Source organism: Tetrao urogallus, assembly GCF_951394365.1.
Source record: "Tetrao urogallus genome assembly, chromosome: 1".
Lineage (NCBI taxonomy): Eukaryota > Metazoa > Chordata > Aves > Galliformes > Phasianidae > Tetrao > Tetrao urogallus.
This window is the reverse complement of record NC_136813.1, coordinates 75,137,599-75,150,687: the sequence shown is the minus strand read 5'-3', so window position 1 is coordinate 75,150,687 and position 13,089 is coordinate 75,137,599. Positions and strand designations below refer to the sequence as shown.

Genomic DNA, 13,089 nt, shown 5'->3' with positions numbered 1-13,089 from the left:
TCTGCCATGTACCTATGGATTCATTGATGCTTCTCAGTGTCTTGGGGCTATGATAACCCTCATAACGTGATGCTCAGACTGTCCATGTCACATGTCCTGATGTGGCCAGGATGCATCATACAAACAGAATCATTTGAGTTGGAAGAGTCCATTAAAGGTCACCTGGTCACATTCCCCTGCAATGGACAGGGACACCTACAGCTCAATCAGGGTGCTCACAGCCACATCCAGTCTGACCTTGAATGTCTCCAGGAAATTACAATACAGAGATGCTGGATCTGGCATCCCATGGTGGGGCAGTCTTTAGGTTTCCAAAGGTAGGCAAGGCAGATCCCACCAAAATATCAGCATCCTTCTTTGTACAGATTTTTCTGAATGGATACAGACCAGGAAACTGAAGGTAGATGGATCTTCATGCACCCACAGCCCACATGAGTTGTGCTGTGATTTAATCTACTCCCTGCACATACAGTCAGAGATCTGCTGAAACAAAGGAAGCTGCTTCTGAAGCAATAGCTGTCAAAAGCCCCCATTAAAAATTCATTGCTAATTGCACATAATTAACAGAGGTTGGAGAAACAGGAGCAATATTCGCTGGAATCACCAGCAATCTGCTGTAGTCTTGAGTCTTTCAGTCACTTTTAAACCTAATTTATAGCTGTCTTTCATGCTGGGTTGACAGCACCATGTAAAGATAGGATACGATAGGTAGAACTGTTAGCAAAGGGAAGTTTATTTTTTTGTTTGTTTGTTTCGAACTTTAACATTTCTGCAAGTAAAAAACAAAAATGCTCTATTTCAGTTTGATCTAGTAATTGCAGTTTTCAGCCCCTTGCAATTAGGTGACTGAAGAGCAGTAAGGCCAGGGAAGATTCCTACACACAGCAATTATTAGGACAGGCATCAGTGATGCCGAGGTAAATAACTGGGGTGGAAGATAATTAATGCATATTACATACAATAGGCAATATGCACTGCATAAAACGGTCTATGATTTGTAAGCATTAGGCACATCCTCTGCCTTTGTATGATGGCTAAATGTGGTTTCTAGTTAGGCGTGTCCTTGTTGGTTCACAGAATCACAGAATCATTAAGACTGGAAGAGACCTCCAAGATTATCTAGAACAACCATCCACCTACTGCCAGTACTGCCCACTAACCCATGTTCCTAAATACCACATCCATAAATGTCTGAATACAGTCATAGTGCCACACAGTGCCACAGTGCTTCCTACCTTTTAGCTATGCCACATGGAGCTTGACAGTAATAACTGTGCAGTTGGCTTGATGCTCCTTGATAAAATCCCCAGAATGGTGGAGCATAATGTGCTTAGGTGAAGCTTAAGCTAATCTCGTGCCTTCCCAGAAAGCTGAGCAGCAGGCTAAGGAGCTATTTCTGAAAGGGGAAGGAAAAGATGCGGTTCAAGATGGGGAACGTCCTGCTGTCTCTTCTTTTCTGGTACAAAGGTATGCACTTTGCCTCTAGAGATGTGCTTTCAGATGTCCCCCTTTGTATACATTCTTGTTTCATGCAAACTCCTTTGGGCTATGGGGTACAGAGGGAGCTCTTTATGGAAGGAAAATCAGGGAAAAATTGTGCAGGAGATGTGTAATTTACGTATGTGAGGGAGCAGCGTTCTTACAGCTCTATGAATATTCAATAGTACAACTCTGTTTTGCAAAGTAATTGCAGTGAAAAAAGATTGGCATGTAATTTGTCAAAATATGAATTTACACAGAAAATTGTAATGCAGCTGAGCCAGTGAGTAAATAATAATGCTGATTTGAAAAATGAGGTACAGTAGAATATGAGAGACCGGTTCTTCATTAATCAAAACTCTTGGTTAATCAAAAGCCACTAATTTTCTTTAGCAGCAAGACACTGCTGGTAGAGATCTGCTTTTCTTAAAGGCTCTTTCAGATATTTTGTCCTGGGGAAGAATTTCAAAGGCACTCTAAGAATAAAAATCATAAGTAAAAAAAAAAAAAAAAAAAAAAAGGGGAGGAGGGAGTGTGGGAGTGTTTATCAATTCCATTTTAATTAACCTCACTGTGGCACAAGGAGATTGCTTTCAGGTTGTGTTTGAACTGACTTTTTCACAGCTGACAGGAAAGCTCTGAATGTCTCAAGGCTGGGGTTGTTCTTGCTGGGTGCTGTGCAGTATCTACCACCATTTGCATGTGGCTGCAGTATGGTGTGTCCATTTGGGACAAAAGTATTGGGCAGATCAGCTTTTCCCCCGCAGGTGTTGAATTCTCCATTTTTACTTTTTTTCTATGTTCTTAAGTCTAGGACTTAAAAGTCCTCCTCTGTGTCTGTCAGTTACTTTGCTTCCTCACGCATATCCAACTCACAGCCTGCAACTCCATTTTCAGTTGACATAAATAAATGACTGCATATTTTCAAATGGAGTGTGCAGAGTTGCAATCAGACTCAAAAATCTAACCGTGTCTCTTTATTTTTATGAGACCTCTCTTACCAGAGAAAAACATTCCTTGCTTCACAGTCACGACTTATTCATGTCATCGCTTTTTGGCACTGCCTCCATTTGTGAGCAGCTGTTTTCAAGGATGAAGTACAGGAGGAATAACATTTCATCAAAAGCCTCTGAGGAACCCCATGAGAAGTCACCAAGAATGGCAGCCACTGCCATTGAACCGGGCTGATGCATTAGTTTCATAGAGACAGGGCTGTATATCCCACTAGTTTTGTGGTTTTGTTGTGTTCTTTTCTTGTTTTAATTAAAAATATTGTAGATTTAAATAAGTTTTGTTACTCGTATACATTAACTACATTATCTATTTTATGAGGGCTGCTCCAAAAGGAATTCCTTCCATTTTATGATGTCAGCCCATAACATCGGGGCAGATGGTGGTGGTATGGCAGTAGAGGTTGAACCTTCCCACCAACATCCCATTACATTTTGCTGCCGCGTGACAGATGGCAGCAGAGGGGCACTCTGACATAGGAGTGCGGATGAAGCAGTAGTCTAATTGAATTTCTCCATGCAGAAACAAATGGCACCCATTGACATTTATTAATACTTGCTGAAATGTTTGTGGAGAACAACCAGTGGATGTGAGCACAGTGAGGCAGTGGGTGGTGCGTTTCAGTGGTGGTGACAGCCACAGCGGATCATCTCCACTGGAGCAGATTGCTGTGAGTGCAGCACGCAGGCTCTCGTTCACCACTGGTAAAAATGCAGAGCTAATGGCAGTGGCTGTGTTGAAAAAGAGTATTTTGTAGTTGAGATTTTGCTCTACCAGTGTTATTGTGCTCTTTGTATCATTGTAGTTTCCATGGAAATAAATAGGGGGCGTTACTTTAGGAGCAAGCTTTGTGCATGTGGCCCAAGACAATTCCTCTTCAGGCAGTGTGGTACAGGCAAGCTAAAAGGCTGAACGCCCAAGGCCTACTGAATGTCATGGGTAGGAAGGTGTTCCTCAAGTGGCCATGCCTCTATTTCATCCTGGTATGCTCAGCTGTACTCTGCACTAATTCATAGGTCTTCCTTTTGATCCGCCAGCAAACACCTGTGCAATGCCTTCGTACCTGAGCTCTGTGCTGCCCTTCATTTGGTCCCTGAGGTTCTTGGAAGGCTGTTTTTACCCAAACTGCCCATTTTTCCCGATGGGTGGTATAACTGCAATTAGCCCTTGGAACAAGCTCACACCTTGCTCTGAAGCCGTGGCACAGCTTGCTGTTAATAGACACCCACACACCAGGATATTTTCAGAGAGCCTGCAGTAAAAAAATCACTTGCAGGATCACTTTCCAGGCATCGCTATTTTGGTGTTTATTTATTTATTTCTTCTTTTACTGCTTTTTTAAAAACCTACTTGTGTTTTCCATGGCCCAAGCATCCTCTTCTGCCTGCTCAGTGTGCAGCAGCCCTTTGCCCAGGTCCCCTCGGGCCCCCTCCTCTTCCACCATGGGGAAGCACTGGTGGGTCAGCCTTGAGCCGGCTGCTCCGATGACAGCGTAAGCTCCTTAGCGATTCTCTCCTGCAGAGCCGCAGCTTAGGGGAGCACCCTGCCCCTAGGCTCTGCTGGGATTCTGCTTGCTGGGAACCCCACAGAGCAGCAGCAACAGCAGCAGCAGATGTGCATCTCGATCCTGCACCAGCACACAGATCTGGGGGCTGTCACAAACACACAGCACATAGATGTGACGTCCCAGCACCACATCGCTCCATCCCTGCTTGTCATGCATCAGATAAGAAGCACGTCTCAACAGTTAGAAGGAGGGGAGTTTTTTTTCCCTCTCTATTTTTTGCAGCTTTGAAGAAAAAAAACCCAGCACCCAACAACTAAAGGCCCAACCCCGCCTTCAGATCACAGTAAATAACATCTTTAGTGCCACTCTTTGGCACAAGAGGTACATCTAACAAAATCACTAAAATTACTGTGCAGACAATGTACTGCAGAGCTCCGAGTGGGAAGGAACAAATGTGTCAGTAAGATCAGAAAAGGCCAAAAATTCTCAAGGGAACACTTTAGAAAAAAATATAATTGATGTTCTCGAGAAAAGAAGAGAGGCAAAGGTTGATTTTTCTTCATTTTTCTTTTTTTTTTTTTTTTCCAAGTATTTTCAAAACATAAAAGATTTGTAGAAGCACTGAGGAGACAACAGGCATAAAAGAGAAATGAATTTGAATTAAATAGGTATAATTGTCATTATTTCAATATGGCTTTCATCAATTCCAGGTAAATACTGGCACGTAGTAAGTGGAACACAAAACAGATGAACAAAAAGAAAAGCCAGATTAAACATCACTGAAATAAAGGTGCAATACAAAAGAAAAGTGCCCCCACCAAGGACTCGTCATGCCCCTTTCCGGGCTTCGTTTGTCATCCTGGAAGGAGGCTTCCCACTCTCTGGAAATCAAGATGCTCATTGCACTAGACGGCTGTATGTCTTGGCCCCATGTTTCTTACATACCTCCCACCTAACTGCTCCTCTGTGCTGGGGTGCTCATGGCAAACACGGAGCTGAAATGCACAGCCTTTCAAAAAAATGTGATAAAGCCATTCACTGCCCTCTCCTTTCTCCTTCCTGAGATGGTTCTTCCAGGGCTACAGTCAAATCTCTCCCTGTTTTAAAATGTTTTCTTTCCTCTTGTGCAATGCCACACTCGTTGCATGGAAGCAGCCACGCTGGGGACATGCAGGCAGTGCTCTGCACTAGGAGAAGCAAAGGGAAAGCAATACTGCTCCTCTCTCTGAGCCCTGTTAAATACAGAGGCCGCTTGCACAAACAAGAGCTGATGTTTTTTTCCAGCTGAAGATCTAGGCCACCTGAATTGTAAAGTCAATGAACAGTCAATAACATTTTCCATGACCAGGAAACTTACCAGCTTACTCTGGTAAATCAAGTGACTGATGTTTATTCTGTACTTCAATTCTCCATTTTGCCTTACAGCACGCCTTCTCATGCTCGCACACACACTGTTAATTCTAGCCACTCTAAACACGATGGCTTGCCATTGTGGCTCAGTGGTCAGGATGTCCAACACGATGTCTCAGAGATGACCTCCTGAAATCCCTCAGCTTTGTCATTGTTCCTTCTGGCTGCACTTCCCTTCCTCCTTTCTTTCTCATGTTCAGGCACATTCTCAATAAGCAGAGATTTTCTGACACCTGCAGTTATCTGCTCCTGTTGCTAAATACCAGTATTCCATTGCATGGTGCCTTGCTGTGCTCCTGCCTGCCCTTTCTGATGCTTCATGTTTATTGTTTCCAGCCTCAGCTCAGCTCAGAGAAAAGCTTGACTCCAAAAATCCATGGGATGAAGGAGAGCCAAAGAAACCTTGCCCACCCTTTGCAGTGCCCATTGCCCCCCAGTTGAACGTCCTTGCTGTTGCTTGTCCCCTCCTCCATTCTTCACCCACCAGAACCTCATGTAGTTGCTGTTTTGCCCCACCTGCAGCCCAGGGCTGCTACCTCTTCCCCATTCCACTGTCACCGTCCCCGTATCCAGTGCTGAGAAAAAGCATTTGTGCCCAGCCACGTGTTGGAGGTCTCTCACGGCCTGGTGATTTGGGGGACAGGGAAGAGGCAAGACAAAACACCCTGTCCCTCACAAATACACACAAGTAATGCTTTACTTCAGTGAACTGATGGCTTGCTCAATGTCCTGGGGCACTGCAGGAGCTGTAAATAAGACTCTTTCTGTTTTAATGTTTTTTTTTTTTCAGTCCTGTACTTTTAAAACAGCCTGCGGCAGTGGTGCAGACTCACGACTCTTCCATGAACTGCAGCAATTCGTTCTGTCTGACCTACAATTACCAATTATCTTTGTAACCTTCCTTGAAGGCAAACATGCTCACTATAAAAGCATGCCGGCCATCACATTTTGAAACTATTGGCAGCTAGCTTTCCTCTTCATTTCCTTTGTAGGACAGGGCCCATCACAGCTGTAAACACACCAATATATCAATTACTGCTTTTTCCAGCCAACCGCAGACAAGGGCATTGCTTTCTCTCCTTTCTTTCCCAACATCAGGGGACATCAGGGGGATGCTGTGGGATGCTTGGTCTGTTCATAGCCACCACTGCCCAAAGCCCAGCACCCCAATGGCCAAGCTACTTGCAGAGTGCTGCCTTTTGCAGCCACTTTAACCCACTTTGGCTCAGAATTGCAAAGTTTGTGCCATACTCTGGATTGGTTGAATAGGTCCCAGCATTCACCCTGAAAATGACTCCTTTTGTTGTTTCACTCACAGCTGCTGGGTTTCCAGCTGTAACCATAAATGAGGGGACAGAGTTTGGTCTTGGCTCTCAAATCAGGGACTCTGAAGGGTCTGCTTAAGGGCTCGTTGCCTACCAGAAGCAACAGCCCTGCAGCAGCCAGTGCCATTAAACAGAGCATCAAGCAGGCAGGAAATGTGCTTCATTGCTGTTACAGGAATGGTCCCAGCCTCTACCATATCAATCTGATGATGAGGAACATTAACTGCTACAACTTTTCATCAGAGACTGATGTTAGCTTTTTCAGCCAGGGCAGATGCTTTGGGTTAGCATGGAATATCCCAGAAACCAGAAATGCTTGTTTGGGAACCTGAAGTGAGGGAGACCATCTCTGTGTTCGCAAAACGTTTTTATGTATTTCTTTATCGTTTCATTCCTTGCTGCGGTCTTTCTTTTGGATTCTCGATACATTCAGGCTCACTGTCAAAGCTTAGGAGAAGCTGCATTTCAGTAATAAACAGAGCTTTGTGTACAGTTTATATTTCAGCTGATTATAATTGCACAGCATTTGTGAATCTTTTGAGATGAAACTTGCTGTGTAAATGCAAGATGTAAATTGCCAGCATTAGTTGGACCTTCCTAGGCTCAGCAAAGTTAGTGTGTGAATGAATAAATCATAACTAGATTTCAGTGAATAATTCAGAGCCTAATTCATTTGATAGAAAATAAAAAATAAAAAAAAAAATCCTCTTTTCCTATTCACAACATCACTGTTTGCAGATTGCTGTTTTCTTGTGGTTTCTGTGTGCAAGATTTTACTTGCTCCATACCTCAGCCCTTAACTGGCCACGTTCGTTGTATCTGTTGGAAACGTGAGGGCTGACGTTTGGCTTGTATTGATGATTTATCAACAGTCATGGGAACTTTTAAAAGTATTTTATTTTCGTAGTTGTCTGGGCACTATTCTACTTGTCTAAGTGCTATTAAAACAGCCTGCTCTGGGCTTTGCAGGGAGTTAGGAGAGCTCTTTCAGTAAGGATAGGGCTTGTAAAATATCATTACTCAGGGACAGGCAGAAGATAAACCAGGTCAGGTGTTACAAAAATAGCAGTGCTTCCTCTTCAGCCACAGTACTTTTTCTTAAAAAAAAAAAAAAAAAAAAAAAGGAAAGGGTGTTCTGCATATAAGATTGATTGGGAAGATCCATTTACATTTTGTTTATCCTCCATGTCTCTCAGAGGAAGATTCTCATGAGAGCCACCTCGAGGGGTGCTGTATCTCCTCTGAAGCCACCAGTGATCTGCAATGGCTGTAGGCTGCAATTTCACCTGTCATCAGCTCTTATTTTTACAAGCAAAATGGGAAAGGAAAACTGTAGGGCAGGAAGATGGCAAAAATGATCGGAGGCAACGTCAGTTGGAAAGCAGAGACTGAAACTGACATGAGCTTCTCCTCAGGATGTTTCAGGCATCTCTGATTGGAAAAAGGAAACATCAAAGCCATCACAAAGAAAGCCCAGTGGCAGAGTAGCAATGATATGGGCATATCAGCATCCTGCTCCTGCCCACAGCTGATGCCCATGTCCTCTTGCTTTCCCCCTGGCAATCAGGGGAGATGCTACCTTTCTCCCTTTATTTGAATCAGGCTCAGGAGTAAATACCCATTGCATTTCCTGATATTATCATGTCTGAAATCTCTCTCTTCTTCTTCCCTCCATGCCCGCTGCCTGCAGCTGTGCTGGCCCTGTCCCCTGGTGAGGTGAGTCCATACAGCTGGCTGGGATCCTGCAGATAGTAGGAGAAACACAAAGTGCCTAACACCTGTGGGAGTGGGTGGAGGAATGTGGTATGGATGAGGGACCATTCCTGCCATGAGTTTGTTACCAGTTTCAGAGTGCTGGTCCCCTTAGCAGAAGCAACTTTTAAATCTTTGTATTTTGAAATTCCTCCTATGCCTTCCTCATGCACCAAAAGAGTGAATCTGCATGTGTATCCATGAAAGTCATCTGAGTGTCACAGGCAGAGCACTTAGGAGCAGCCGTTTGCACTGGGGACTCTCCTCTGCCTCACTCCAACAGCAGCTTTCAGTCAGCACTCATCACATGATATCCTTCTGGGGGGATCCTGGTGTGGCAACTCCTCCTGACACAGGAGCATGAGAACATAACACCCTGTGGCATTTCAGCAGTCCTAGCAGGGCTGTAGGACAGCCATGTCTTGTGCAAAAGAAATAGGCTGCGTGGTGCAGCCTTCAGCCCTGTGTGCAGGAGGACCAGGCTGCATCCAGTGTGGCTGAGCCAGGAGGTGACCCCTGATGCTCGCTGGCATGGCATGGCCTCAGGGCTGTGGGCTCTGCAGTGGTACCATGGTTCAAGAGCAGCCAAGAGGGCTGCAAGATTTAGATGCAGACACCTTTCATTTCTCTGTGGATGTCACTCTATTAGATCGCACTCATGTTTAGGCTTCTGGACTGGCATTTAGCTTTGTGTCACTATCATCGATTACTAAGTTGATTTTTTTTATTTTTAATTTTCCCTTTAGGATGAGAGATTGGAGCTGTGGCACAGCAAAGCTTGCAAATGCAATTGCCAGGGAGGACCTAATTCGGTGTGGTCCAGTGGAACTAACAGCTTGGAGTGCATGCCAGGTAATGGGTCGCTCTCTTTCAGCAGTGTCTGTGCTATGGTCCTCAGCATCTCCCCTCATTGCACCCTGCACTGCAGCAAGGTGTTGCAGTGGTGCCTGCCCCAAACACTGGGCTGGTGGAGCTGTGCCCATGGGAGGTTCAGGGTGAAAGATAACAGCACCCCTGGCCTGGTGAGGGCACCCAGGGTGGTTCAGGCTGGCTGATGCCTCTTCCCAGCTCGATAGAAAGCAAACAAAAACATATGCGTATGTAAGAGCTGCAAGAGATGACATGGTTAGCAGAGCATGTACAAATGAGAGGGGCAGAAAACAGATGTTCTGTTCCACAGTGGTGTTGGATGTGAAGGACTCCTGCCTGAGGATGACTCAGCAGGTAAGAACAGAGGCTTCTCAGTCATCCACACGTGGCCCTTTGCTTCCCCTGAGCTCTCCAATAAAACCATTTGAATGCATCCAAAGGAGGGCTAAAAGATATTGAAGCCTCTGAAAAGCAAGACGTATGAGGAGCAGCTGAGCCCCTGTGTTTGCTCAGCGCAGAGCAGAGGAGCTGAGGGGAGGCCTGACGGCGGCTGCAGCTCCTCCCAGGGAGCGGAGGGGCAGCGCTGAGCTCTGCTCTGTGTGACAGCGACAGGGCCCGAGGGAACGGCGTGGAGCTGCGTCAGGGGAGGGCAGCTGGGGGTCAGGGAAAGGGGCTGCACCACAGCGCGGTGGGCGGGGCACTCCACGGGTTTCCTTCAGGTCAGCAATAACGGCGTTATGTGGCTGAAGCTGGTTTGGCCAGGCAGGCAGCAGGCACCTGTTAGTGGGTCTGTGTGTGCGGCATGGCCCTGCGTACCAGAGGGTGACCTGCTAATTTCATTATACTCGTGTGATCTATGGATTAGTGATACTAAAATAAAACTACGCTGCCTTTGAGATAAGCCTGCCGAGTAGTGAACATGTGGGGCCACCTCAGCTGCTCTGCAGAAGCGGTTTCTTATGCAAAGGGAGACACTTAGGCAGGTCAGGGCCCCAGCCACAAGAAGGACATGGAGTGGGTCCAGAGGAGCAGCTCTCCTTTGGAGAGGGGCTGAGGGAGTGTGGACTGTTCCAGCTGGAGAAGGGAAAGCTGCAGGGAGACGCCATTGCCTTTCAGCTCTTAAAGTAGCCCACAAGAGATACAGAGAGGGATTCTTCATCAGGGAGTGCAGTGACAGGACAAGGGTGATGGCTTTAAACTGAAAGAGGGGACATTTGGTTTAGGTTTACTGTGGAGAAAATGCTGATGGTGATGTGTTGAACCTGCACTAAGAAGGCAGATAGCTATAAATACACCAGATGGTTTTACCCCTGCTAAACATCCCATTCAGCCCTTCAGAAAAGTGAAAGCTAATCTCTGTTTCCTTCTGATCTTTTCTTTAGTGTCGTTAAATGCATATAAAGTATGTGCTGTGGGTGCAGGGGTTTCAAGCAGCTGCTATTGGTTGTTGTTATTGGACTTGGTGTTTCCATGCCTGGAGGAAGGCAGGGCAACAGCCGCGTGTTTTTTGGGGGGAAAATACATTAACGTAGCGCTGCCTGAACAAGATATCTAAATGAGATATTGACGTGTAAGATACTGACTTGGTGGAATTTGCTGGTGAGACATTGACCATCCCACTGGTGTGCTCAGGCATGGCACAAACCAAGGGGCAGCGGCTGGAGGAGGCAGTGGCCACACCGTGCTCTGGGTGCACTCTGGCTCCCTGCACATAGAGCTTATTTGTAATCACAATGCATTATAGTGGTCTATCAGACATATTTAAGGCCCGGAAATGAAAGATATATACCACTTCACTCACTTGTTTATTGCCCATGAAACAAAGCATGCTAAGATGTAAAACTTGGTAGAGTTCCTCTTTGGGGCACGCACGTGCAATGGGAATATCCCTCTCCATAGGCTGCAAAATCACAAAATGCTGTAGGCAAGTATTTGCCCAAGCAGCTCCCACATGAAGCTTGTGAGCATCTTCTTTATCTGCATCTAAATACCTAGCGATAAGCTGCTTGTGTAAAAGATTATCGCAACAAAAAATGCTTGGTCCAAGGAGTGTTCAGCTGCTCTGCATGTTGGCAGCCACTGGGAGCCTTGATGAGCCTCTCAGTGTTGCAGAAAGCTGTTGTGCAATCAGGTTTGGTAACCTGGAGATTGGAAGGCAAAACTCAAAAGATCTCTAAGCCTTCAGGAAGGCCAGGCAATTACACCTCACTCATGCATAAGTACCTGCACATTTTTCCATAAGGGAAGACTATCTGCAAGCACATTTACAACTCCCAGAGCAGAACACACAGATCTGGTTGGAGAGGCTCAGCAATTCTGCTGTGTAGGCACAGCTGTAAATCGCGATAGTACATGAGGAGGAGCTGAAGGAGATGAGGCAAAAAAAGTGATGCCAGACATTTCCCAAGGACAGCCTGGAGGCTGGATCCAGGACCATGGATCCAGTTTGGATCCATTTGCTTCTGCTTGCAAGAAAGGGGAGACTGGGAGACTACAACATGCACAAATAAAACCTTTTCCCCCAAAACATCACAAGCAGCAATGACTTAGGAATAACTATATGTAAGAATAAGAAATTTAGATGCCACGTTCCCTGGACAGCAAATAACTGCAGGGGTTGTGGTCAGGGCTTAAGAGCATCCCCACCATCCCGCACAGAGAGGTTAGGGCACAAGGAAACCACAGAGGTTGTTGACAAAAGATTAGGACAAAGGCAACCAGAAGGCAGAGCAGCTCGTGTCACTAATGGTGCCATGTTTTTATCTTGCCCTGCAGAGTGCCCCTACCACAAACCCCTCGGCTTTGAGTCTGGCGCTGTCACCCCTGACCAGATCAGCTGCTCCAACCCCGAGCAGTACACAGGCTGGTACTCCTCATGGACAGCCAATAAGGCCCGCCTCAACGGCCAAGGTTTTGGGTGAGTTGGAAGACCCTGTGGGAGGGCATGAGGTAGATACGAGGGGCGTGGATTAATGAGCACAGTGCTGATGGTTGGTGGTTGGACTAGATGATCTTAAATGTATTTTCCAACCTTAACGATTCTATAATTCTATAATTCTACGGAGGCCAAGCCCCCTGGCAGTGTGGGGCAGCAGGGTGGCCTGGGTGGCAGTTTAGGGCGCAGCGGGGCCGACGGTGTCCCCCCAGGTGCGCCTGGCTCTCCAAGTACCAGGACAATGGGCAATGGCTGCAGATCGACCTGAAAGAGGTGAAGGTGATCTCAGGGATCCTCACACAAGGGCGCTGTGATGCTGATGAGTGGATGACCAAATACAGCGTGCAGTACCGCACCGATGAGAACCTCAACTGGGTTTACTACAAGGACCAGACCGGAAACAACCGGGTGGGTGGACCTTGTGCTTTGTCTTACAGCGGTGGTTGCAGGGGTGCATTTGATGACGTTGAAGTCTTGGGGGAGGCAGCCTAAGGGAGGGGGGCCTGTATGAAAAGCAGGTGGATGGGGCCTGGTGCTTACCCATGGCACACAGGGGTCCAGCCCCATGGCCATCACGCTGCCATGGTGACAGCGAGTGCAACGCTGATCAGCCCCTGAACTGTGTCTGCCTCTGCGTCTCTTGGCAGGTTTTCTATGGCAACTCGGACCGGTCATCCTCAGTGCAGAACCTGCTGCGGCCGCCCATCGTGGCCCGCTACATCCGCCTCATCCCACTGGGCTGGCACGTGCGCATTGCCATCCGCATGGAGCTCCTCGAGTGCCTGGGCAAATGTGGCTGA

At 46.7% G+C, this 13,089-nt stretch overlaps 1 protein-coding gene across 1 annotated transcript; it reads left to right on the top strand.

Annotated features, from left to right (window-relative positions):
• Window positions 1-1,415: 1,415 nt before the first annotated feature.
• On the top strand, window positions 1,416-13,089 carry RS1 (retinoschisin 1; the record flags this gene model as incomplete). The annotated part of the gene is made up of 6 exons (XM_079534373.1): window positions 1,416-1,467; window positions 8,423-8,448; window positions 9,231-9,336; window positions 12,130-12,271; window positions 12,502-12,697; window positions 12,937-13,089. The coding sequence occupies 6 exons, from the start codon at window positions 1,416-1,418 to the stop codon at window positions 13,087-13,089; spliced, it is 675 nt and encodes a 224-aa protein (XP_079390499.1).